The sequence below is a fragment of the Neophocaena asiaeorientalis genome, unplaced genomic scaffold, assembly GCF_003031525.2.
Source record: "Neophocaena asiaeorientalis asiaeorientalis breed wild unplaced genomic scaffold, Neophocaena_asiaeorientalis_V1.1 scaffold504, whole genome shotgun sequence".
Classification (NCBI taxonomy): domain Eukaryota; kingdom Metazoa; phylum Chordata; class Mammalia; order Artiodactyla; family Phocoenidae; genus Neophocaena; species Neophocaena asiaeorientalis.
Genome location: NW_020174438.1, coordinates 6,551,651 through 6,578,702, shown reverse-complemented (window position 1 = coordinate 6,578,702; position 27,052 = coordinate 6,551,651). Strand labels below are relative to the sequence as shown.

Below are 27,052 nucleotides of genomic sequence, written 5' to 3'. Positions count from 1 at the left end.
TAGGATTTGGACAGAGTGCTCATGGGGTGTGAGAGCTTGGAAGGAAGCTGTGCCTTCACGTGTCTAGGGACTGGGGGTTGGTGAAGATATTTCACATTTCTGAGCCTCTCTTGTGTGTCACACACACACTTGCTTGTGGCCAGATACACATCATCTGATTTAAGCCTCACTACATCTTTACCAGGCATGTATTATTCTCCCGTTGTAAGACTGAGGAGGATGAATCCTAGATGACACTTAGATCACACTTCTAGTAAGGACAGGCCAAGATGCAGACATACAGCTGATCTTCATTCTTCACGGATTCTGTATTTTTGAATTCACCTACTCGCTAACATTTGTTAACTCAAAACCAATACTCATGGTGCTTTCACGGGCATTCATGGACATATGCAGAGCAGTGGAAAATTTGAGTCACTTGATCACATGTCCTGGCTGAGGTCTAGTGAGGCCACACTCTGCCTCTTGTTTCAGCTCTCATACTATAAACAAGCGTCCTTCCTGTGGTCTGTTAGCGCCACTTTTTGTTTTGCTTTTTACATTTTTGCGCTTTGTGTTGGTGATTTTGCTGTTCGCAATGGCCCTAAACATAGTGCTGAAGTGCCATCTAGTGTTCCTAAGGGCAAAAAGTCTGGGTTGTGCCTTACAGAGAAAATACACGTGATGGATAAGCTTTGTTCAGGCGTGAGTTATAGTGGTATTGACCATGAGTTCGGTGTTAATGAATCAGCAATGTATATTAAATAAGGTGACTTGAAACAGAAACCCACATAAACGCAGAGGCTGAGAGGCCCCTAACTCTGAATTTCCCCAGGAGCAGTGGTTCAGGGTTCACAGATTCAGTGAATCACGAGTTGATTATATCCGTGCTGGTCTCTAAATGCTGCCCTTTTTACCAGAGCAGGAGGATGAGACTTGAGACCTGAGGAGTTGGTGCCTCAATCTTCTTACCTGTTTTAGGAACGAAGGAGGCTGTAGCCTGGAAGCCTCTGAAGGTCATGTTTTCATCGGACTGGAAGCTGACGGACATCACCCTGGAGATGCTCACCACAGGGGTGGGGACAACAAAGCCACACAGTCGAGCTGGTTCAAGCCCAGCCCCGGCATGACGTGGTCAAGGGCCCAGCAAACAGACGCGGCATTGGATAGAAGAAAACAATTGTCCTTCAGGTAACTGTTAAGAAATAAACCTTTCCAGTGTATGTCACAATTCATTTCCAAAATAGAAAGGCAGAGTGCTCCTTTGTACTGTGTATTTAACCCCACCAACATTTCAATTCTGTTTATCTCCCAAACACTCCCACTGGGAATGCCACTAAGGGAAGTTGTTCCAGCCACAGGGCTTATTTCAGTGTCACTTTCCCCTCTGACCCCTAGTTCATTGTGAGCCTTCCGCATTTTCTGATCAAATTGTTCTTCCTCCATTCTCCTTGAAGCTCTTCCCGCCCCGATGGTGGAGAAGGAGGAGAGGTGGTGGGAGCATAGGACGTGATGGAGATGGTGCAGGGGAATGAAGGAACACTGAGCCACATTCCCTAAAAGGAGTCCCAAGAAGGACTGGGTCCAAATGCAAACCAGGGAAGCCGAGGCTCCCAGGGAACACAAACCTACTTCTTTCTTCCTTTCTACAGCCCTGTGCAGGCTCACATAGTCGGAAGTGCAATCTCCACTTTCTTCTACTTCCAGGTTCTGAAAGGAAAGCTGAGAAGACTCCATGTTACATCCAGAGTAAACAATATGAATGCATTACCTCATTTTGATCAAGGAGAGGAGTTTGGATTGTTCAACTTGCTCTACAGCATGACCTTAGATGAGAAATGTAACGGGGCATTCATGAGTGGGTTATATGACTTAGGAAATGATGCTAAACCACAGGCTCCCAAACCCTCTGAAACATCTAAGCACCCAATTACAGGCTGAATAGAAGGGTGGGGAAATGTGCAAATATTTGAGCTCCCCAGTTCCCTCCGTGGAGGAGCAAAGAAACAGCAAAGAACAACATTTGAGCAATCTGATAGCCCTAATTGAGAGGAGCAGTGGGAGACAGAAATGATGAGGTAGCAGCTTAGATATTTTATGCACAAATGACGCGGATTCAATGGAGCCCGAGCACTTGGCAAAAGACACAGGCCTGCGTGGCTAGGACAGAAGTGGAGGGAAAGGATGATTCATGGTGAACGAGACATGGGGAGAAGGAGACGTGTCAGAAACAGGATCCGTTCAAACATTTCTTAAACCCTTACTGGGATACTTTCTGGAAATAGACCCTTTTTGGTTACTCTGGCCATTGTGTCTTATGGAAAGGGTTTTAAGAAAAGGAGGAAAATTACATACATCTTTTTGTTTGTTTGTTTGTTGTTGTTTTTTTGTGGTATGCGGGCCTCTCACTGTTGTGGCCTCTCCCGTTGCGGAGCACAGGCTCCGGACGCGCAGGCGCAGCGGCCATGGCTCCCGGGCCCAGCCGCTCTGCGGCATGTGGGATCTTCCTGGACCGGGGCACGAACCCGTGTCCCCTGCATCGGCACGCAGACTCTCAACCACTGCGTCACCAGGGAAGCCCCCATAAATGTTTTTTAAACCAGAAATTTCCATCACAGGGGATCTAGAATGCCTATAATAAATAACTTACAAGAAAACTTAAAATATTTCTAAAAGTCAGATATACCTGTTCCTTTAATATCAATAATATTTAAAATTTAGAATTTAAAATGTTTGAAGTTGGTAAATGTAACTTGTAGAGAAATAAAATTTATGAATAATAATAATAATTTTAAAAAGACCCTTTTCTCTTCGAGTCAAATGGTGTGCACATAGTTACGACTTGTCCTACCAACTTACAAATGACCGTCCCGGATGGGTCCTGCAGGATGGTGCTGTCACTGGCCGAGTGTGAGTGCATCTTTTCACGGATGCACAGCACTCAGGGTATTTTATTGCATAGATGCTTTTGAATCACTTCTAGCTCTGATATGTTCGGATTTTCAACTAAATTTTGTCTTCTTCCTCCTTCCAGGCGTACGCTCATACTTAAGATTTTTCTCCTCTGTCAGTAACACAGTTTCCCTTAATCCTGCTTCATCCTGAACGGTCTGCCTTGACTCTGTTTGGGTTTCAGAAACTTTTAGAAAGACAACAGCTACACTTGTCTCACTTACTCCGTGTCTCCTTCTCCTGTGTGATCTTGTTTCTGCACCTAACATCTGATTTCACCTGACCTTTCAGATGACACCTCCCCCACCTCCTCTCTACTGTTCAATTGTCCATCCCAACTCTTCTACCTTTTTATTGGGGGATGAGGTGGGGACTGTATAACGGGTGCTTAGTCCTCCCTCTCTTTATTTTTTAAAAAACTTTTGTCTTTTTACTTTGTTAACATTTAAAAGCACATTTGAATAGAACAAAAGGTTTCAGAGCTGTACGATGGTTTCTCTGCAGAAGGAAGAGAGAAAGAAGGAAGGAGATCAAGATCTATCAAGAAAGAGAGAGAGAATGGAAGGAATGGAGGGAGGGAGGGAGGTGCTCCTCTTTCTCTTTAAACTCTAACTTGCTGTGGGAAATCCAACCTATTGGCCATACCTTTTTGTTTGTTTGTTTGTTTTGTTTTGTGTTTTGAATTAAAGGCTTCATTCTCTGGACTGTCATTAACACTGCACCAATTTGGTTCTATTCCTGGGTCTCAGATCTCTTTTGGACTCTTAAATATACAAGAACTTTGAGGTCTTGTTCACCCTTACTCCTTACCCGATATTTTATAGTTTACTTTGTCTCCATATACTCTCTTGCTTTCAATTATTATTTTAAGAGAAAGACTTCTAAATAATGCCTAATTCCAACCTCACCCTGACTGCAGTGTCATCTACCTGAAGGCATTTCTGCAGATGGCCCACTAGTGTTAACTGAACAAACACACAAATGGTCACAAACACCACGAATCAAAGGCTGAATACACTCTGTATCCTGACATTCAAAGCCCTCCATACTTCCATCTCAGCCTCGCCTTCCACCACTCCTCCTGCTATACCTTATGCCAGTCCCTGAAACTGTTCTGCACTGCACTTTTGTTATCCACTCTCCACAAACTGTTTTGTTAGCAGTTTAATTAATAAGGAAGAAATGCTTGTTTCTAGAAAGGACTAGACACTGATGAAACAAGTTACCTGGTACAAAGATTAAGGCCACATTTCAACAAAATGTAAAGCACACAGTTGCCACCTAGCGGTAAGTGTGGGTAGTTACAGTAGAGAATAGGCTAGTCTGTTAGTCAACCAGTATCAATAATATTTATCAAGAAACTTGTGTGCCAGGTGCTAGGTTCTAGGTACTAGGGATAGAGCAGCAGATACATCAGATAAAACGTCTGTCCTCATGGTGTTTATGTGAGCGATTCTCTGGAGATCCTCAGCAAAGTAAGGGTAACCAGGGTCGGTACCTTAACGAGGTGATGTTTGGGGGCTTGAAAAACCCAGTTGCAGCTGGCCATGTTGCTGTAGTCTTCAGGATAGTGAAGACTCTGTATGAGGCCTTCTTCAAAAAGGATAGTTAAGGAGCTGCAGCCTGACTCTGCAACACAAGGGAGAACGTCCAAACAATGGCATCACCGCGCACAGAGGGATCGTCTTTGTTTTCCCCCTTGTGTCTCCCACAAGTGATGTCTGAACTGACTCTTAAGGCAGAGCCATCAAGAAGGGGGAGGTCTGCGCTCTGGTTCTCGAGAACTCATCAGGCCCTCTCAGCTCACTTGGGTAGGCAACAAACACGCTTTAGCAGGACTGCAGAAGGAGCCCCTGCACCCTGCATCTCACTTGCCTTGAGCTCCTCTCTGCTATGGAGCTCAGTGGGCCTTGGGTGGGGGGCTCCCTACCCCTCATCTCATTCCTATGGGTCCTCAATTTCTGCAAAAGGAATGCATAGTGTGTGATAAAAGCAAACGGTTTTACCAGGAAGGTAGTTTGGTTTAAGAGCTTTATACGTGAGATTAAACTCAACAGCATAATCTGTGGCATCAGAGATGAACCTCAGCCTTATAGCATTGGAGCCAACAAGAACCGATGAAGCCAGGCTGTTTCCACAGAACTTCCCTGCAACATAAGAATGAAGAGTTTTGGTTCAGAGCCTAGAAAACAGCACCCATGAAAAGACTTATGGGGAACTGAACTTTCGTGATAGTGCAGGCTTGTCTAAGTCAGGGTTTCTCAACCTCAGCACTACGGACATTTTGAACTGGAACGTTCTTGGTGTTCAGGCTGTCCTGCACATTGTAGGATGTTTTGCAGCAATCCTGGCCTCTACCCACTGGATGCCAGTAACATTCCCTCTCGTTGTGATAACCAAAAATGCTTCTAAGACATTGCTAAGTGTCTCCTGGGGGAGGGAGGGGGTGGGCAAAATCACCTGCAGTTTAGAACCACAGAAACACTCCTCCATTTCTGTTTCTTGTATAAGTAACCTTTATCTCCTCCTTGTGGCTATCTGTTGGTACCTTCCTTCTGAACTGGACGAGGCAGGTAAAGGTCATTTTCATGCTTAGGAGAGCAGCATTCTGCCCGGGAGGCCCCAAGAGGCACTGCTATGTGTCTACATTTTACTCCTGATGGGCTCCAGGTCTGGCAAATGAGTCTAGGAAGCCTGTTTCCATGGGCAGCAGATGCTGTAAGTGAATTGTACTGTGGCCCTTACAGCCCTCACACAGGCTCAGATTTTGTTCCTTTCCACTGTCAATTCTAAGTCTCAAAATTGGAGACAGGAAGTGTGGTACTTATAGATGCCCCAGGGCCAGACATATTGTAACCAGGCCCCATTAAGTCCTCCTAGCACTAGTGTCCATTTGACAATGTGAAAATCCACTCACCAATAAGTGTGTCTTCTAAAGAATATATTGACAGGTAATTGTGGTGACAAGACTCTGCGTCGAAGTGGGAAAAATTGAGGAGCACGTGCATTCCCTCTGGTACAAACAGGGTCCAGACACACAGTCTGAAGGTAGATACATTGAGAGGGTATTATTTCTAGATGGAAAGCGACTGTCACAGTCCAATGAGTGGGGCAGAGTCAAACTGGAGGTGGGAGTCAAGGGCAGGGGAGGCAGCGGGGGCTACTCACTGCTTGCTCTCATAATACAGGAAGGGGCTTTCTGGGAAGTGCAGCTCCCCTTCTGATGCTCTGATCACACGGTCCTGCTCACTGCATGCGGCTGGGAGGGAAAGCCACGCGAATCAGCGCTAACCGTGATGGCTATAGCCACAAGAGCCCTTTCCCTCCAGAACCAGTACAGACACTGCAGCCTCCTGGTTCTTCTTTACACACGCTTCCTTTCGTGGAAACATGAAATCTTTTGCTATCTTGGCTTCGATGATGCCTTATTTTTCGTTTCTTGTAGATCCTGCCTAACCTTGAGATTCTATGATTTCTTCTTCTTTACTCTTCTTTCTTTGACCCCATAATTCCACTCTATAGATGCAGGTATTCCCTATTTTCTATTCTTATTTTTCATTTCTCTCTACACGAGCCCTCTGATCCACTTCATTCACACCATCAGTTTCAACTGTTATCTCTACCTGAACTTGATTTTTCAACCATCTCCTAGATATCTCCCCTGAAACTTAACATGCTACAAAGGGACTTCCTCTCAGTCTGCAAAACTGCTTCCACTTCTGATTTGATTAGCTTATGTGCCCTTTTCTTAGCTTTCCATGCTCAGAACTTTGGTGTCATCCTTCATTCCTTCCCTCCCTCACCGCTCGTAACCTTAGTGACTATCCTGGCCTAATTCATCCTGTTTCTATGCCTCCTTTTCATTCTCTGGCCATTGCCCTCGTTCAAGCATTATATTCTTGTCTCTTGAACTAATGCATAATCTCATAAGTCCACCTTGAATTATCGGTATTTTCCTCTCCAATTTATCCCCTATGTGCCGTTCTCATAGCACTAAAGTATAGCTCTAATCCGTTTATCTAATTAGCTTCCTATTACTCAATAAAGTCAAAATTTTCTTGAGTGGTGTTCAAAGTTTCCATATTTTGTTCTCAGGTTACCCGTTTAATCTTCTCCCTCATAAAAACTCATCACATAGCCTACACTTCAACTGATTGACTTACTGGGTCTCTATTACATCCTAAATTTTCATATCTCCATATTTTAGTATCCATCTTCTGATAAGGATGACTCCTTGAGCTGGAGTATTTTTCCTTACCTATATCCCATTTCCACCTGACAAAATCCTACTCATCCTTTTTTCTTTAATGTTAAGCTTAAAAGATGTCTGTGCTCCAAAGCCTCCGTTGTCTTTTTTTTTTCCCCCAGCTAGAAGCAGCCACTCACTCCTCTGAGCTCTCAGGGTACTCTTTTTCCACTTTGCTCTTTGGAGATAGCTCCACAGACTCACAGAACCACTGAAGATTTGAGCTAAAGATGCGTTTGAGACCACCTGGCCCAAACTCTTTCCTTTTTGGATGAGGAAACTCAGGTTCAGAGGTAGGAAGGAGCCTGCCCAAAGTCACAGAGTGAATTCATTTCAGACCTGCAATGTAACCCTGGGGGCGAGTCCCCTATTCTTTCAGGACAAGGTGTGTAGCTTCCGGACCACATCTGCCACGTCCCACCTCCTCCCTTGTGTCTTGGATCCAAATCTGGGATTTGCCAACTGTTTTCTGAATTGAACTGGAGCTCTGGATTGACAAGTGAACTCAGAGGGAATGAGGCGCTCCTGGTGGCTGGGGATGAATGGCTGTGGGTGCTCCTAGTGATGGTTTTATACCTAGTGATTATGGAGAGCTCTTGCAGAGGAAGACTTTTGATTATAAAGGAACAGATATTCAGAAATCCTAGAGATTAATTCATGCTCCTGGAAGAACAGGCTACAGGAAATACCCACCTCTGGAGTGCTTTCTCAGCTTCCCTGGGAAAGAAAAAGAAAGATGCAATTTGAGGTTGTGATATCCTGAACAATATTTCAAGAAGTTAGCATCTCCCTGGCTCAAAAGTGCAGAGGTTGTTAAGTCAATTTGCAACTAATGAAAATATAATCTGTGGAAAGAACAGAAGGGATAAATTGACAAAGCAGCAAAGTGGCCTTTGTGCTTTAAGAAGATGATTTCACTCTTTATTAAGTGGGCTGCTTAGCTTGGGGATTACACAAAGCAAGAAGAGGTCATCTGGTCTACCCCTCTAATTTTTCATGAAAAGGGAGGCTAGAGATGGAAATAACACACCCACAACTGCTGGACAGCTACAAGTTGAACGGAGGACTCCGAAACCTGCTAGTGTACCATATACTTGAACACAAACCCAGGTTCTTCCTGAACTAATTTGAATTAACCCCTTTGGGAAAGAATAGAAGTCCTATTTTAGGCTGGAAGCCACCAGTTAAGAAAACAATTAAGTTGGATTTGGAGGCAAAAATGAAGTTTCAATTAACTCATTGGTGAATCTGGTAGAAGAACGTTTATAGACCCTGGCCTTTTCAGACTTATGGTACCTGGCTCTATGCCAGGCCTTCTCAACCACAACATTACTAACATATGGGACTAAATCATTCTTTGCTGTGGGAGGGGGGGCTGTCCCGTGCACTGCAGGACGCTTAGCAGGATCCATAGCCCCCACCCCCTAGATGCCAGTGGCACCCCTGTCCCCTGTTGTGACAACCAAAAATGTCTCCAGACATTGTCCCGTGGGGGGCAAAATTTCCCCTCATTGATAACCACTGATCCATGCTATATAGCTTGCTGAATCTTGCTAGCAGAGTTGAGAAGCAGTGAGACAGTTTCAATTAAAGGCAAACTTGACAAAGTCTAGGATGGATGTATTCACGTTTCATTGAATATTTGTACACTGTACCACACATCATAGTTTACCCTTGTTTGAGACTCAGTAAATACCACAGTCCTTATGCGAGACACTAAGAACAGAAGCAGAGGTTGTCTGCTCAGTGGTCCTGACTTGTGTAGACTCTGCTATGCTCTCTCTTTCCCTAGCTTCTTGACCTTATGTTCTGGCTTGATTACCAATTTGGATGTGTTTGTGGATCCAGGGAAGCACTTTAGTAAGATCTGTGAAGACCCCAGGGGATCCTTGATCAGCTTTCTGCAGATTATTTCTCCAACCTCGACCACAGCCCAAACCCCAGGAAGTCACACCAGCCAGAGTCCACGTCCCTTTCTTATTCCGGCACATGAGGGAGCCTCCTGAGTCTCCCTGTAGGGAGAAAAGATCGCTGTTACTGTCATTGTCAGTGTCTGTGCCCCACAAAGGCGCTAGATGAGGATTAATGAATCTCTTCACTTCTAATACTTTGGACTCAGGGGCCTGGGAGAATAGGCCAGCACAATTCACAGTCAATCCTCAAATACCACTGGAGCCTACCAAGTCCACCTCCTTCTTCCCCATCCTAAGCTTTCGTCAAATATCAGATTGTTTCCTTCTCCTGTCTCATCCTACAGACTCAGAAAAGTCTTGTCCAGTAGTCAAATCAACCTCAAGTTTGGTCAGCAGGAAGGATGCAGGGAAAGAGAAAGCTCCCATTATACACAAACTGGAAATCTCTAAGTAGGAAAGCATCACCTGTCCTTCAGGGCCGGAGTACCCGAGTTCATTGTTGGCATCATCTCCATTATTTGGTCTTTTGGAAAGAGCAGAAGATCTCCTCTGAAAGCACAGTCTCTGCTAAAAACACGTTGTTTAAACTGTCCTCTATTTTGACTTGACCTCCCTTTTCAGTCCTGATCCTTCTTTCCCGAGTCCAGGCTTGCCTACAGCCTTCTTTCAGCCCCTCATCTGATGACAAAGCTGAGGGAAGCCCTGCCTGGGACCTGTCAGCCCAACCGTTCCTGCCTACCTGACATGCATCTCTTCCTCCATCTGGGAAGCCTGCGCAGAGAAAGGTCCGCCCACTAATGGGTTTCTGTAAGGTCAACAGAGCTGTAATACACTCATCCTGGGTCAAAATGGGCAGGTTCACTTCCTGCAAGACTTGTGGGACGACGCCACCTAGAAAACACAGAAATGAGAACCCCAGCAAGGCACTCTTTCACCTTTTCTGCGTTGAAGATGCCCCATTCAGGCCTGCGTCTTTTGGAAAGATTTGAATTTCGAAGCACAATGTGATAGTCTCTATTTTTAAAATGTCTACACAACTGTCTTTTTAAAATAGATTAAAAATTCTCTTTTCTGATTACCAACCAGAAACTTCTGATACGAGCGTAGGAGTTCTTACCTTCATTCAAGCGGCCCCAGCCTGTGGTTGTACAAATAAATCCAGGCTCAAATTGTTCCCCTGGCTCTGGAAGACACATGGGTCCCACAGACTGGTCTGCAGAAAAGAGCAAGGCAGGGCTTGTTTCATTCACGGAGGAGAGGATACCATAAGCCACTCACCAACTGGCATCTGGGTGGTTCCCAAAGAACTCGTGATATCTCTGTCTGGCACCTCCAGGGGTTACTTGTGAAACAAAGTGACTGACTCCACATGATCCTATGTCTAAAGCCACAAGCCAAGAGGATTTCAGGTAGGGGAGCCTCCAGCTCAAATTCCTATCTCAAAGTACATGATTCAGAATTCTTGGGCATATGCTACATAACTTATACTGTAGGGAATGTGCTATGGAACAGAAGTTCTGGAGCACATGGGGTAGACAATTCAGAGTGAGCTTCAAATGTTTACCAAAATGGAAAGCTCCAGCCATCTTCAAAAGAGCAATATCATAATCCATTGGTTTCTTGGTAGAGAAATCTGGGTGTATGATGATGGTTTCAACGGTGAGGGTTTGCTCTCCTGGCTCTATATAGCTCAAGTCATATTCTCCAGCAGTAACGTTGAAAGTTGATGCAATATTTCTATGAGGAAGAAAGAGTAAAATGGATGGATTTCATTGAACCTCTGCGTACAGTTGCAGTGGTTGACAAAATGACTTCTTCAAAATGACATGGATAGGGGCTTCCCTGGTGGCGCAGTGGTTGAGAGTCCGCCTGCCGATGCAGGGGACACGGGTTCGTGCCCCGGTCCGGGAAGATCCCACGTGCCGCGGAGCAGCTGGACCCATGAGCCATGGCCGCTGAGCCTGCGCGTCCGGAGCCTGTGCTCCACAACGGGAGAGGCCACAACAGTGAAAGGCCCGCGTACCGCAAAAAAAAAAAAAAAAAGACATGGATAGATAATGTAGGTGTGAAGCTGATGAACAGAGAAAGTGAGAATGATTCCAAATGTAGAGGTTCCCAATGTGAGTGAGGGACTAGTAAAAAGTGGCCTCACATGGAGCCAATAATATGATAAATTGAATACCTTGCAGTGTTATTTGTTTAATGCCTAAGGGTGTATATACAGTATAATTCAGTGGTCTAAAGCTATATTCAGCTACCCCAGATGGCTGGCCTGGCCTCAATATCGGTGAGATCCTTTGGGAGTTTCTGGTGATTCCCATGAAGTATGCTGCTTTAATGTCAGAGATCTGATGCATAATGCATACCATGAAAGACGTAGTAGCACCGTAACTCTGATGTTCCAGAGGGTATGCACACTCAGGGCTTTGGGACTGATTAGAGCAATGGGAAGTGGGGATCTTCCCCTACTTCCTTTATGTTTGTAATTTAGAGATCTAGCATGACACAGGAAACATCATTCTATTCCTCTTCTACCCGCAGCAAAGTTATCTGAAAGGAACTTGATAGGATGCATTGAGGTGGATTAAGAGCTTTGCGCTTGCCATCTCTGGGGATCTAGAAGAGATGATTTTATACAAAATTGGAAAAGACATCATTTTCTCTTGGTATATTTCCCTGGCTCTTGGCTATATTAAATACCAAACCTAATACATAGCAACTCTCTAGCCTAACCACCTGCCACATTGCAGTGAAATTATCAGTTGACTCTTTTTTAGACTATCAACTCTCGGGGGGCAGGAATCATATCTTAGTCACCTTTGCATCTTTGATACCCACTAGTGTCCAGCACTGAGTAAACATCCAGGAGATGTTTGTGGAGAAAGAGGGCAAACAGGGGGATATATAATCTTCATTGCAGCTTTATGAATCTCAAGAGCACTGGCAACAGTAGAACATTTGGAGCATACAAGAAAATGGATAAGAGACGGAAATTGTTAGAGTGAAGTTCAGAGAGGCAGGGTCAACAGGAAAGAAGACACAGGAGCCTTCTTCGTGTTTTACTGTCCTCCCTTTGTTTTCTTTTATCCATTTATTAAGATGCATAATGAACTGGATGCTTTTTTTTTTCACTGAAATTTAAGAAAACTAGGAGAGAACTTTCAGAACTCTATCTTTGGGATGCTTTTTTTCTCACTTGGATATTAGTCTTTATTAACTTCTAGCCCATTTTAAATAAGGAATGAATGTTTTCTACCAAGTTGTGTACCCTCGGACAATGACCTTGAGCCCTATCTGTATTATGCAATTAACATGTTCTCCCCTAAGGCATACATCACACCATTCCATATTTTAATAGAGTTATTGCTGCTGATTCCCAGGGAGAAGAAGGGTAATCTGACCTTCATCAACGGGCTGGGCTTTCCATACCTGTTTGCAACACAGTGAGCAGCCGTGATCACCCACTCTGCAGAGATGATGGTCCCACCACAGACATGCTTCTGCCTTTGTTTCAAAGACACCTGAATTGCAAAGACCTTAAATAGGAGTAAGTTAATGCCCTGGGATCCCCCCAAACCTGGAGATTGAGCATATTCTGAAAAAGAGACCCAGATATCTTACTCATAAATACCAGAAATCATGGACTGTGAAGTGGTAAACCAATCACACTATAGCTCAGAAAGAAGAGCAATGCTGGAACCAGAATATTCCTACTGCTGGCCCACAGGAGAGGTAGTTAACTTGAGACGATTGGCTATAAGGTCTTAGGAAGTTGGTAATAAAAATTGTGGGTATTTATTTATTTACATGATAATGTTTACCATCTGTTACTCTAACAATATGAATCATATCTGTGAATGAAGAGAAAGAAAAAGAAGCATAAGATACAGAACAGACCAGATGGAGAAGTTTGGGATAAAGACAAGGTGAGGGCTAAGGAAGTCTTCCAAAGTCTGTTCCAATTCCTCTGAGCCTCTTAGAGAAAGAGTCTGGATTTACAGCTGTCTTATAGTTTTTAACTATGTGACCTCTACAACTGCTTCAAGCTTATTTTTAATCTGTCTCTACGACAGATTTTCTACCTTTGGCTTGTCCTGTTCATGATGTTTGGCTTGACTCCAACACGACTTATAGGGTACAAGCAAATACTTTTAATTCCACTGTTTAAATTAGAAAAGAAGCAATTTATTAGAACTGTCTCCTTTTTGAACAAAAATTATTCAATGAGCAATTGAAAACAAAATTAATACAGAGAAAAGGCTAAGAACAGAATAAAGCACAAGTAAGGAAAAGTCAATGAGTCATCCCTGACTATGATTTGAATATGGACTTCTGAATTGACTGGCCAACGAACTGACCAACTAAGAATTTGATCAATCAACTCTTCAAACCAGGTAATTAATTCATCAGTTAATCAAATGACTATGATTCAGCCATTCCATCATCTCACTGAACACAGACTCAGTCAACCAATCGTTACCAAATATCCACTGATCTAAAAGTTAATATGGGGCCTCCCTGGTGGCACAGTGGTTGAGAGTCCGCCTGCCGATGCAGGGGACACGGGTTCGTGCCCCGGTCTGGGAGGATCCCACATGCCATGGAGCGGCTGGGCCCGTGAGCCATGGCCGCTGAGCCTGCATGTCCGGAGCCTGTGCTCCGCAACGGGAGAGGCCACAGCAATGAGAGGCCCGCGTACCGCAAAAAAAAAAAAAAAAAGTTAATATGACTCACTGACTCAAGAGAAGTAAAAATAAAGAGCTATTGTTCTACCTACAAAATGAAGAGGCAAGAATACAGCATGGCTCCCAGGGTAAAGAAAATTGGGAGACTTTCAAAGACAATAAATGCCATAGGCTAAGGCAGAGGCACAAAGGCATTCTATGGCATAGGAGGAACAGGGAATTCTTAGGACACTAACTACTACGGAGGCAGTACTCTTGACTATTCCCTGAAGGGTTCTATGGTATAGGTATGAATCTTACATCCCAAACATAAAAGTAGACCTATGGCTACACCTTCCCTCATCATCTTTAACAAGATAAGTATGTTTTAAATATATTTATTGAATCAGAAAATTATTTTTTAAATTATAAATTTGAAGTGGGGTTTTTGTATTAGGGACTGAAAGTTTGGGATGGCATTTCCAAATTTTGGAGCAAGCCAATAGCGCTTGTAACTATTCTGAACACACCTTTTCTAGAAGTCAAATGATGGACATCAGGAGCGTCTTGGATCCTTGTACTAACTCATGAGATCTCTGGTGATGAACTAAGCCAGAAGAGAGCATACTGATGAGCAGCATGGGTTCTGAGAGATCCAATCCTGAGACAGCTCACAATCCAACCACAGGAGAAGGTTCCCTGAGACTCACCTGCCAAGGGTAGGAACCCTTTTCCACTTGTCTTCCCCCAACAATGCGACTGAAAATGTTAAGGTCATTCAAAGGCCGTGACTTAACCAGACTCTGCCCACAAGTGGCAGCTGGGGGAAAAAAGACAATAATTTAGTGATTAGATATCTCTTAGGACGGAGGGGTACAGGAAAGTCTTCTGAGCAAGAAATACTGTAAGACATGGAGCATGTTGCAGTACTATAAAATGGCTTTAAGTTACTTGTGGAATTTGCTGTGATTTGCGGTACAAGGGTTGTTCCACTTTCTCACATAGGACGTGCATATCATGAAGAGATCTACTTTTCTGACATGAAGATCTAGGGCCTCAGAGGTAGATATCCACTGGGTTAGTGCAAATACAGTCCCCTTTTGATACTGAGCCATCTGACCCCTTAGAGGCTCCTCACAGCACTCTGTGCTTCTGTGACATTTATCACATGCTGTTATGGTTATCTTTCAACCCCACCAGACTGTGAGCTCCTCAGAAATAGGAACTTAATCTTGAAATATCTGTGTCTACAGTATCTAGTGCAGTTCCCAATTCATAGAAGTTGCTCAATTAATTGGTTGAATGGGTAATACTATAGCCTGCCTTAGACTGTAATTTTGTTTGCATCTTTTCCTCTGCTTGACCAAAGAGACTAAGTCTGAGATCTTTGACTGTGTGCCAGGCACCACTGACCATGATCAGTGGATTTAATTTGCTGTAAGAGTGGAAAGTATCACGTTGTTCAATGATAGTGGAGTAGAGGGAAGACAGTGTCCTGATTCACACACCGGAATGGTGTTAGGGTAGAAGGGTTGCTAGGTAATGGGAGAAAGAACTCTTTCCTTTCTGTGGAAAAGATCTTATCCTTGAAAAAGTTGCATTTACTTACTTATTCTCAATATTTGTTCTGTTTTTTTTTGTTTTGTTTTGTTTTGTTTGTTTTTGACTCTTCAGCTAAGAGATGGGCTAGATTAAGATGCTGAAGACTGCCTGGTAATTTAAGGATGGTCCATGTTCTGTCCCTACTGCAGGTCCTTCTTTTCTGCATGTTCTCTAGGAGGGCCTAGCATGCCCTGTCTCATAATCACCCCACTTCTTTACATAGTTGAATTCTCTAATCCCTATTCTTCAGCTTGGAGATCACTTCAACTGAGAACTCTTCCTTGATTTCCTCAAACTGTGTTAAGTGTTTCTCCCCTGTAGTTCCTCTCCCCTCTTATAGTTTCTGCCATGCAGTATTATGATAGTGAATTGTTTGTCTCCTTCATTGTACTATGAAGTACTTAAGGAAAAAAAAAAAACCCTATGTTTTATTCACCTCTGTATTTCCAAGGTTTAGCACATTCCTAGCATACAGTAGACACTTATAAATGTTGGAAGGGGCTTCCCTGGTGGCGCAGTGGTTGAGAGTCCGCCTGCCTAAAAAAAAAAAAAAAAAAAAAAAAAAAAAAAAAAAAAAGTTGGAAGGAAGAACAAATGATTTTTCTGGAAAATATATCCTTGAAAGCATAGCTATTTAGATTAATATGTTAAAATATACAAAACTCTTTCAAATAACTTCTCATTTAAGCCCCATTCTCTGCCTGTGAATCAAGCACTATGACCCCCACATTACTGATGGGAAAATGAAGAATCAAAGAGATACACAGCTAATTAATGACAAAGCATGGATGTAACACTGTCTTTTGATTCTGAACCCAATACAGGTATAATATTGAATCAAAGCTTATTTTCTAGCTGTTTCTGTTGACTGAATCATAAATACCTTAGACACAAAATTTAGTATTTCCTGAACTAATTGAAGCAAAGATAGAAAACATGATAATTCTTGAGGCTGGTACAAATCTGACTGTGAAGAAGCCTGCCAAGAACTGTTCTCAGATTATGTTACTTGAGGAAAAAAAGACCATTTATATATATATAAATAATAGACTACAGGAAACATGCTTCATATTTCCCAGCAATATAATTTTTTAAAAGATTACAAATGCTTCCAAATTTATGCTGATTTCCAGAATTTGCTACATGAAAGGAGATGGGATTGTGGAATGTGTCCAAATAAGTGAACAATTCCAGTTTTCTCCAGATCAGTGCAACTTGTCCAAGTTGTATTCCATTAATGTTCTATTCAGTTTAATATGATGATTGCAGGAGAGCAATCCAAATTAATTACATGAAAACTAATTAGATCTCCAAAATATATTTGTCTCTCCTGTTCTCCCAAAGGAATATGGAGTGGAACTGTGAGAGCCACTGCCAGCAAAGTTTATTTCTTCAGATAAAGGTAGTTACAGAGATCATTTGGAACTTACCTTTGGGGAGAGAGCGAGTTGCAGATTTACTCTGTTCCAAACAGATCATTCCAAGCAGTAAAATGAGCTTATTCTTGCTCATATGCATTTTGAAACTCAAGAGTTTTCCCCTGGAATTTTAGAGAGACTAAAGAGAACCAAAACAGAAAGCCTTGTGAGAGCAGCAATATACCAACTTAAAACAAAGTTACTCATTAACCAAGACACGAGGCATTCAACCATGTCCATATGATGTTTCTGAATGTGGTTTCTTGCAAAGATCTTTGCAAGATGTGGGGAGTCAACCACAGAAGCATAGTCTTGCTCAAGCAACAGTACATGTCCCATTACACCCACATCCATTCATTGCTTCCCCCAGAGTCTATCTGGCTAGCCAAGTTGTTGGTGCCTAAGGCCTCCATTTGCAAACATTACTTGCTTCTTGTGACAGGTTTCCACTTTCTACAAAAGGATTGAATATCAAAGTTGTCCCTGTTGGCAAGGATAGGCTTTCCTACATGCTTGCAAACATCCCATCAGAATATGCTAAAACATTTATCTTTCTCTTGTTTTCCAAATGTAAATGGATGGTTATAGCCAGGTGTTAGAGGAAAGATAATTTGGTAGCACACTCGGGAACTCAATTTAGGATATTGTCCATTGAGGCATTTGTGAATCTACATTATTTCACCATTTTTTTGTATTTCTGGAAGGCAAAAACTAAATCACTTTTGCTTCTAAACCTGGTAGATAATGTGGCATGGGGGAAGTGGCTCTGATTATACTTATCTTCCTTTTCCTTGGCTGAGTTGTGGGGACGTGGTCAGTGTGTAAGAAACACTTGTGGATTGGCCATTGCCATGTATGAGCACACCGGAATGTGAATTTTTTTGTTACCTTTTACAAATTACCTGCCCAAAACAGTCATTGTCAAACCAGAAATCTCTTTCTTGTGGCAAATTTTGCCCTTCTACAAAATAAATCTATAAAAACATAACACATACAACTAATATACATGCAAAACAAATAAGTTTTAAAACCTAAAATTTGGTGAGAACTGCAAATTTAGGGAACAGTCAAGACTACAACCTTAAGAAAGACACGCAAACACCAATTGAGGATTTATCCACAAATATTCAGTAAGAAAATAATATCTTCAAAGTGCTGAGCAAAAATAACTATCAACTTAGAATTTTATGCCCAGCTAAGTGATCATCTAAGAATAAGAGTGAAATAAAGATATTTTTAGGGGAAAAAAAACACTTGAAAGGATTTACTAACAGCATACCATTGCTAAGAGAGCCACTAATGCAGAAAGTTCATCAAAGACAGAAATTAAGTCCAGGAGGAAGGAGAGGGATATAAGAGGAAATGATGAATAAAGAAAAAATGGGTAAACTGTATGTAAATCTAATCAAGCATTAAGTAACAATAGTAATGACTAATTTGAGATTATATCGTGAAGGTATCTAGTTGTCTATCCAATATATAGTCTCCCTTTTTTTTTTCTTGGAAACAGAACCCTGATTTTGTTGGGTCCTTCAAAGTGCCCAATTTAAAAACAAAACAAAACACATTTTCCAGCTTCCCTTGCATATGATGAGGCCTTGTTACTCAGTTCTTGTTGTTGATTTAGGGTTCATGGAATATTCTATAAAAGGGTTAGATGGACTCAGCTGACATAAACATTTTGGCTCTGGACTTTTTCCCTTCCTCCTTCCTGAAAAATGAACAAAATGGTTAAAGCTGGAGCAACCATTCTGTAGCCCCAAAGCAAGAAGCACAAGGTAAAGATGGCTGAGTGGAAAGACAGAAGTCTAGGTACCTAATATTTTGTGGAGCTGCTGCATCAAATTTCTCATTATGTGCACAAATAAGCCACAGTTGTTAATTTTTAGTTTGCCTAATTATCGGTGACATCAAATGTATTTAACAGTAATTAGTGTTTATTTTTCCATGTATTGCAGTTTTGTACCCTTTGCTCATATTTCTACTTGGTTATCCTTTCACCTTTTTGTGATGGAAAACTTAAAATCTCTATAAAAGTAGAGAGAATAGTATAATTAACCTCCATGTACCTATCACTCTGCTTCAACAACAACCCACATTTGGCCCATTTTATTTCTTTTACAACTTTCTCACAACTCTATAATCTTATACATATTTTTGAAGTATAGTTAACTTACAATATTACATTAGTTTCAGATGTACAACATGGTGATTCAAAGTTTTTATAGATTATACTCCATTTAAAGTTGTTATAAAACATTGGCTATATTCTTTGTGCTGTACAATATATCCTTCCAGCTCATTTATTTTATACATAGTAGTTTGTACCCCTTAATCCCCTACTCTTATCCTGCCTCTACCCTTTTCCATCTCCTCACTCATAACCACTAGTTTATTCTCCATATCTGTGACTCTGTTTCTGTTTTGTTATATTCATTCATCTTATTTTTTAGGTTCCACATATAGGTGATAACACACAGTATTTGTCTTTCTCTGTCTGACTTATTGCACTAAACATAGTATCCTCCAAGTCCATTCATGCTGTTGCAAATGGCAAAATTTCATTCTTTTTATGGCTGAGTAATATTCCATTGTGTGTGTATATGTATGTGTATGTATACGTGTGTGTGTATATATATATATATATATGCCACAACTTCGATGGTTTCCTTTGCAGTTCAAAAGCTTTTTGGTTTACTTAGGTCCCCTTTATTTTTGCTTTGTTGCCTTTGCCTTAGGAGACAGATCCAAAAAATATTACTACAATATATGTAAAAGAGTGTTCTGCCTATGTTTTCTTCTAGTAGTTTTATGTTTTTTCAGTCTTACATTTAGGTCTTTAGTCCATTTGAGTTTATTTTTGTATATAGTGTGAGAAAATGTTCTAATTTCATTCTTTTACATGCAGCTGTCCAGTTTTTCCAGCATCATTTACTGAAGAGACTGTCTCTTCCCTGTATATAGTATTGCCTCCTTTGTTGTAGATTAATTGACCATAAGTGGCCATATTTCTGGGCTCTCTATTCTGTTCCATTGATCTATGTGTGTGTTTTGGTGCCATCACCATACTGTTTTGATGACTGTAGCTTTGTAGTACAGTTTGAAATCAAGGAGCGTTGATACCTCCAGCTTTGTTGTTCTTTCTCAACATTGTTTTGGCTATCTGGGGGTTTTGTATTTCTGTACAAATTTTAGAACTATTTTCTCCCTAAATAGTTCTGTGAAAATGCCACTGACATTTTTATAGGGATTGCATTCAATCTGTATATTACCTTGGTAGTATGATCATTTTAAAAATAATAATTATTCTGGTCCATGAACAAGTTGTATCTTCCATCTGTATTGTCTTCAGTTTCTTGGTCAGTGTATTATAGTTTTTAGAGTACAGATCTTTTAACTCCTTAATTAGATTTCTTTCTAGTTTTATTTTATCCTTTATGATGCAATGGTTAATGGGAACGTTCTCTTAATTTCTCTTTCTAATAGTTCATTGTTAGCATATAGAAATGAGACAGATTTCTGTATACTGATTTTGTGTCCGGCAACTTTACCAAATTCATTGATGAGATCTAGTAGTATTTTGGTTGTGTCTTTAGCATTTTCCATCTATAATCTTCTTTTGAAACAAATCCCAGGCATTATTTTATTTCATCTATAAACAATTCAGTATCTCTCTCTCTCTTTTTTTTTTTTTTTGGCGGTACGCGGGCCTCTCACTGTTGTGGCCTCTCCCGTTGCGGAGCACAGGCTCTGGACGTGCAGGCTCAGCGGCCATGGCTCACGGGCCCAGCTGCTCTGCGGCATGTGGGATCCTCCTGAACCGGGGCACGAACCCGTGTCCCCTGCATCGGTAGGCAGACTCTCAACCACTGCGCCACCAGGGAAGCCCAGTATATATCTCTTATATATAAGGACTCATTAAAAACATAGCTACAATAGCATTAGTAAATCAAAAAAATGATAATTCTTTAATATCAAATATTTGGTGTTTGAATTTTTCCAATTGTCTTACAATATATATATTTTTTACAATTGCAGTGAGTTAAAATCTAAAGGTCTACCCATTTCATTCAGTTGCTGTATCTAATTGTTAAGCTATAGCTTCCTTCTCTCTTGTTTTTGCAATTATTTTTGTTGAAGAAATTGGTTATTTAGTCCTATAGAATTTTCTGCATTATGTGCTTCGCAGATTACATAGCTATTGCCTTTATGACCTCTGTGTGAACTGTGAACTGACAGGTACATCTAGATAGAGTCTTAATCAGATTGAGGTTAGATTTTTGGCAAGAAATTTTATAGTAGGGCTGTATATTTCCTATTGCATCATATCATGAGGCACATAATATCTGGCTGTCTTTTCTATGATTTTAAAATTAGTAAGTAGGTTCAGATTAATTCAGTATAAAGTCCTTCATATTTTTTTCATTTAATGACTTTAAACAGCTCTTGAAAATCATTGCCTAGATCCACTATTTCATTAGTGGTTAAAGAATGATGATATTGTAATTTTATCATTCCTTCTGTGTTTATCAACTAGAACTATTTTATAAAGGTTTTCCTTTCATCAATTATATAAGCACCTTAGAGTATATTTGATATTTGAAAACAAATCCTTGTTTTTTTTCCCCTCTATGAATCATTTTGAAGAATAATGAGTTCATTTCCTGGCATCCTCCAAAGATGATCAACTAATATTTCTAGCATCATTGTGAAGTAATGTACATATTACAATCTAAATAATCCCATAGAATATCATTCCACTAGGTATTCAAGAAAATCCCAATCTTTGTTTATGTTTGGATAAATATGTTTTTATCCATATTTTCAATTATGGAATATAAGACTCAAATAGACTTTCATGGACTTTCCCAAGGCTACACAACTAGTAAATGCTGGAGTGCTGATTCACTTTTTTTTTTTTTTTAACATCTTTATTGGAGTATAATTGCTTTACAATGGTGTGTTAGTTTCTGCTTTATAACAAAGTGAATCAGCTATACATATAAATATATCACCATATCTCCTCCCTCTTGCGTCTCCCTCCCTATCCCACCCCTCTAGGCGCTCACAAAGTACTGAGCTGATCTCCCTGTGCTACGGGGCTACTTCCCACTAGCTATCAACTTTACATTTCATAGTGTATATATGTCCATGCTACTCTCTCACTTAGTCTCACGTTACCCTACCCCCTCCCCGTGTTCTCAAGTCCATTCTCTACGTCTGCATCTTTATTTCTGTCCTGCCCCTGGTTCTTTAGAACTATATAAAAAAATATATATATTTTTTAGATTCCATATATATGTATTCGCATACAGTATTTGTTTTTCTCTTTCTGACTTACTTCACTCTGTATGACAGACTCTATGTCCATCCACCTCACTACAAATAACTCAATTCCGTTTCTTTTTATGGCCGAGTAATATTCCATTGTATATATGAGCCATAACTTCTTTATCCATTCGTCGATGGACACTTAGGTTGCTTCCATGTCCTGGCTATTGTAAACAGAGCGGCAATGAACATTGTGGTACATGACTCTTTTTGAATTATGGTTTTCTCAGGGTATATGCCCAGTAGTGGGACTGCTGGGCCGTATAACAGTTCTATTTTTAGTTGTTTAAGGAACCTCCATACTGTTCTCCATAGTGGCTGTATCAATTTACATTCCCACCAACAGTGCTAGAGGGTACCTTTTTCTCCACACCCTCTTCAGCATATATTGTTTGTACATTTTTTGATAATGGCTATTCTGACAGGTGTGAGGTGATACCTCATTGTAGTTTTGATTTGCATTTCTCTAATGGGGTTTAGAGACCATTTCACTAATCAGACCATTTCACTAATGGGTCTGATTAGTGATGTTGAGCATCCTTTCATGTGCTTGTTGGAAATCTGTATGCCTTCTTTGGAGAAATGTCTATTTAGATCTTCCTCCAATTTTTGGATTGGGTTGTTTGTTTTTTTGATAATGAGTTGCATGAGCTGCTTGTAAATTTTGGAGATTAATCCTTTGTCAGTTGCTTCATTTGCAGATATTTTCTCCCGTTCTGAGGGCTGTCTTTTCATCTTGCTTTTGTTTTCCATCACTGTGCAAAAGCTCTTAAGTTACATTAGGTCCCATTTGTTTCTGTTTTTATTTCCATTTCTCTAGGAGGTGGGTCAAAAAGGATCTTGCTGTGATATATGTCATAAACTGTTCTTCCTATGTTTTCCTCTAAGAGTTTTACAGTGTCTGGCCTTACCTTTAGGTCTTTAATCCATTTTGAGTTTATTTTTGTGTATGGTGCTAGGGAGTGTTCTAATTTCATTCTTTTACATGTAGCTGTCCAATTTTCCCAGCACCACTTATTGAAGATACTGTCTTTTCTCCATTGTATATTCTTGCCTCCTTCATCAAAAATAAGGTGACCATATGTGTGTGGGTTTATCTCTGGGCTTTCTATCCTGTTCCATTGATCTATATTTCTGTTTTTGTGCCAGTACCATACTGTCTTGATTACTGTAGCTTTGTAGTATAGTCTCAAGTCAGGGAGCCTGATTCCTCCAGCTCCGCTTTTCTTTCTCAAGATTGCTTTGGCTATTCGGGGTCTTTTGTGTTTCCATACAAATTGTGAATTTTTTTGTACTAGTTATGTGAAAAATGCCATTGGTAATTTGAAAGGGATTGCACTGAATCTGTAGATTGCTTTCGGTAGTAGAGTCATTTTCACAATGTTGATTCTTCCAATCCAAGAACATGGTATATCTCTCCATCTGTCTGTATCATCTTTAATTTCTTTCATCAGTGTCTTATATTGTTCTGCATACAGGTCTTTTGTCTCCTTACGTAGGTTTATTCCTGGTATTTTATTCCTTTTGTTGCAATCGTCAATGGGAGTGTTTCCTTAATTTCTGTTTAATATTTTTCAGCATCAGTGTATAGGAATGCAAGAGATTTCTGTGCAGTAATTTTGTATTCTGCTACTTTACCAAATTCAATGATTAGCTCTAGTAGTTTTCTGGTAGCATCTTTAGGATTCTCTATGTATAGTATCATGTCATCTGCAAACAGTGACAGCTTTACTTCTTCTTTTCTGATTTGGATTCCTTTTATTTCTTTTTCTTCTGTGATTGCTGTGACTAAAACTTCCAAAACTATGTTGAACATAGTGGTGAGAGTGGGCAACCTAGTCTTGTTCCTGATCTTAGAGGAAATGGTTTCAGTTTTTCACCATTGAGAACAAAGTCGGCTGTAGGTTTGCCAGGTGTGGCCTTTATTATGTTGAGGTAAGTTCCCTCTATGCCTGCTTTCTGGAGGGTTTTGGAATTTTGTCCAAAGCTTTCTCTGCATCTATTGAGATGATCATATGGTTTTTCTCCTTCAATTTGTTAATATAGTGTATCACATTGATTGATTTACATATACTGAAGAATCCTTGCATTCCTGGGGTAAACCCCACTTGATCATGGTGTATGATCCTTTTAATGTGCTGTTGGATTCTGTTTGCTAGTATTTTGTTGAGTATTTTGCATCTATGTTCATCAGTGATATTGGCCTGTAGTTTTCTTTCTTTGTGACATCTTTGTCTGGTTTTGGTATCAGAGTGATGGTGGCCTCGCAGAATGCGTTTGGGAGTGTTCCACCCTCTGCTATATTTTAGAAGAGTTTGAGAAGGATACGTGTATAGCTCTTCTCTAAATGTTTGATAGAATTCGCCTGTGAAGCCATCTGGTCCTAGGCTTTTGTTTGTTGGAAATTTTTATTTTTTATTTATTATTATTATTTTTTGCGGTACGCGGGCCTCTCACTGCTGTGGCCTCTCCCGTTGTGGAGCATAGGCTCCGGACGCACAGGCTCAGCAGCCATGGCTCACACGCCCAGCCGCTCCGCGGCATGTGGGATCTTCCCAGACCGGGGCATGAACCTGTGTCTCCTGCACCGGCAGGCCGACTCTCAACCACTGCGCCACCAGGGAAGTCCCAGTTTTTGCATTTTTATGATTAAACCTACTCATTAATTTTTTGTTAGGTGAAAAGACTTCTTGATATTTTTTACATTTGTGTATTACTCTTTTGCTCTCATGTGGCTGGTATAATACACACATGTAGGCATTTTGTCAACATATTCTAATATATACCTTACTCATGTATGACTATGAAATGTATTCTTTTGTTAGATCTACACAGTACCTAAAGTATAATTAATAATACAATTGCTGTAAGTGTTCATTCAACAACCTGAATTGATCAAATGATACAAACATGAGTGCTGTGTTCTGATCTGAGTCATTGGTCCCTTTGTGAGTATCTCTGGCCTTAAGGTAATGGACATTAATATTCTCAAATCATGCATAATGTAAATACATTTGGAAACATTTTGTAAAGTGAAAGCATTAGACAACAGTGAGGTCGATGTTTTGATTTTCTGATAGGTTGGCTGGTAAAGTAAATATATTAATTATGAGATCATTCAATTCATTTTAATATCCACTGGGTTTTATTTCAACAGGCATCATTTCAAATAAGATAGAGCTTGGAAACCACACAATGATGACAGAATTCACTATTTTAGGGTTAACAGAGAATCCTATACTTTGTTCCATCTTCTTTGTGGTTTTTCTTGGAATCTATGTTGCTACCATGTTGGGCAATACCAGCTCCACACCCCAATGTACCTTTTCCTCAGCCATTTGGTCTCTGTGGACCTTGGGTACTCCTCATCAGTCACACCTATTATGATTGTGAGTTCCCTAAAAGAAAGAACTACTATCCTGTCACTGGCTGCATAGCTCAGCTTGGCTCTGATGTTATCTCTGGAACGGCTGAGTGCTTCCTGTTGGCTGCCATGGCCTATGATCGTTATGTGGCCATCTGCTTCCCACTTCTCTACTCTACACACATGTCTCCCAGGGTCTGCATCATCTTACTGGTTGCTTCCTATCTGGGAGGATGTGTGAATGCTTCATCATTTATCGGATGTTTATTGAGTCTGAGTTTCTGTGGACCAAATAAAATCAACCATTTCTTCTGTGACCCGCCACCACTAGAGAAGCTTTCTCGTACCCGTGTTTATGTTGCTGAAGTATCTCCTGCCATCTCAGCTGGGTCAATCAGTGTAATCACACTGTTCACCAAAACAGTTTCATATCTGGACATCCTCCACTCAATCCTGAAGGTACACTCTACAGAGGGAAGGCACAAGTCCTTCTCCACTTGCACTTCCCACCTCACTGCAGTTACTTTGTTTGATGGGACAGTCACATTTGTTTACATCATACCGAAGTCGAGCCACTCACCTGAACATATTAAAGTGGTGTCTGTCTTCTACACAGTGGTGATCCTCACGTTGAACCCTCTGATCTACAGTCTGAGGAACAAAGAGGTGAAAGAGGCCATGAGAAAATTGATAGCTAGAATACATCAGTCATTTTGAAATGAATACAATGTGAATCCAGAAACTAGAAAACAATAATTTCAGGAACATATGTGATGGGCGTTTATGTTGTCCATTAGTCTTATTTTATGTGAAGAACTATCTTAAATATAAAATACCTGAATGTCGATTAATGCCAACTTTAACTTATAATTTTCTAGAGTCACAAAGTGTAGCATTTTCACAAAAATCTGCTGGGTTCAAATTAAGTGTGTATATTTCAGGATGAAGCTACCTGGAGAAACATAGTTTCACTTTTTCCTCTCCTCTGTTCATTATTTAGGGAGTCTGATTAGAGGGTGTTTTCTTTTTCTTCTGTTAAATTATACATTTAAAAAAATATCACCTTGTAAATGAACATCTCAGAAGGTATCATGAACTCAATTGGAAATGCAATTGATGGTGGTGTTGACAGGCCAGGTTACTTTCTGTGGAAGACTTGGTGTCTCTTATACAGGGTTATCATTATCTTTGGAAATAGTGATGCTGGGATCTAGAAGAGTTTCATTTCCACCTAATGTAAGCCAGACCAAAATAATTCCACAGTATTGCCACCAGGAGACTAGATCCAGATAACAAAGAAGGAAGTCTGAGGGCTTAGCCTTTGAGAGTTCCCTTAAGTTTTTCCTACCACTCAAAGGTTTGTTTGCAAAGGTTGGCTTGCAAAGGTTTGTCTTTGAACCTTTGCAGACAAGCCTTTGAGTAGCAGGAAAAACTACTGGGGAGTGGTGGTGCGGAGGGGGCTGAGGCACAGTGGAGCTCTCTTTCAGCAAGCTAGCTGGTATTTCCAGGGCATAAAATTACAGATTAACATGCTTAGGCTGATGCAGGCATGAAATATGCATGCCATCCTTCTTTGTAATATC

General features: G+C 40.8%; 2 protein-coding genes across 2 annotated transcripts; one reads left to right on the top strand and one right to left on the bottom strand.

Annotated features, from left to right (window-relative positions):
- Positions 1 to 892: 892 nt before the first annotated feature.
- On the bottom strand, positions 893 to 16,874 carry OVCH2 (ovochymase 2). The gene is made up of 14 exons (XM_024756977.1): positions 16,787 to 16,874; positions 14,465 to 14,574; positions 12,520 to 12,611; positions 10,655 to 10,827; positions 10,208 to 10,303; positions 9,830 to 9,981; positions 9,000 to 9,189; positions 7,871 to 7,894; positions 6,100 to 6,190; positions 5,849 to 5,973; positions 4,938 to 5,078; positions 4,430 to 4,560; positions 1,608 to 1,701; positions 893 to 1,083 (listed from the first exon to the last, which is right to left on the bottom strand). Exons 1-14 carry the CDS (start codon positions 16,872 to 16,874, stop codon positions 893 to 895), a joined length of 1,698 nt encoding a protein of 565 aa, XP_024612745.1.
- A 1,684-nt stretch (positions 16,875 to 18,558) lies between these two features.
- LOC112407623 (olfactory receptor 481-like) lies at positions 18,559 to 26,186 on the top strand. Its single transcript, XM_024756976.1, is given in 4 exon segments — positions 18,559 to 18,586; positions 25,263 to 25,403; positions 25,406 to 25,525; positions 25,528 to 26,186. Coding segments are annotated over 4 exon segments (948 nt in total).
- Positions 26,187 to 27,052: the final 866 nt, after the last annotated feature.

Coding starts and splice junctions, on each gene's coding strand:
- OVCH2 (XM_024756977.1), bottom strand. CDS start 16,874: ATGCATATGAGCAAGAATAAGCTCATTTTACTGCTTGGAATGATCTGT. Junction 9,982..10,207: donor CTGGGGCCGCTTGAATGAAG/GTAAGAACTCCT, acceptor TGTGTTTTCTAG/GTGGCGTCGTCCCACAAGTC. Junction 4,561..4,937: donor TAAACCAAACTACCTTCCTG/GTAAAACCGTTT, acceptor CTTGTGTTGCAG/AGTCAGGCTGCAGCTCCTTA.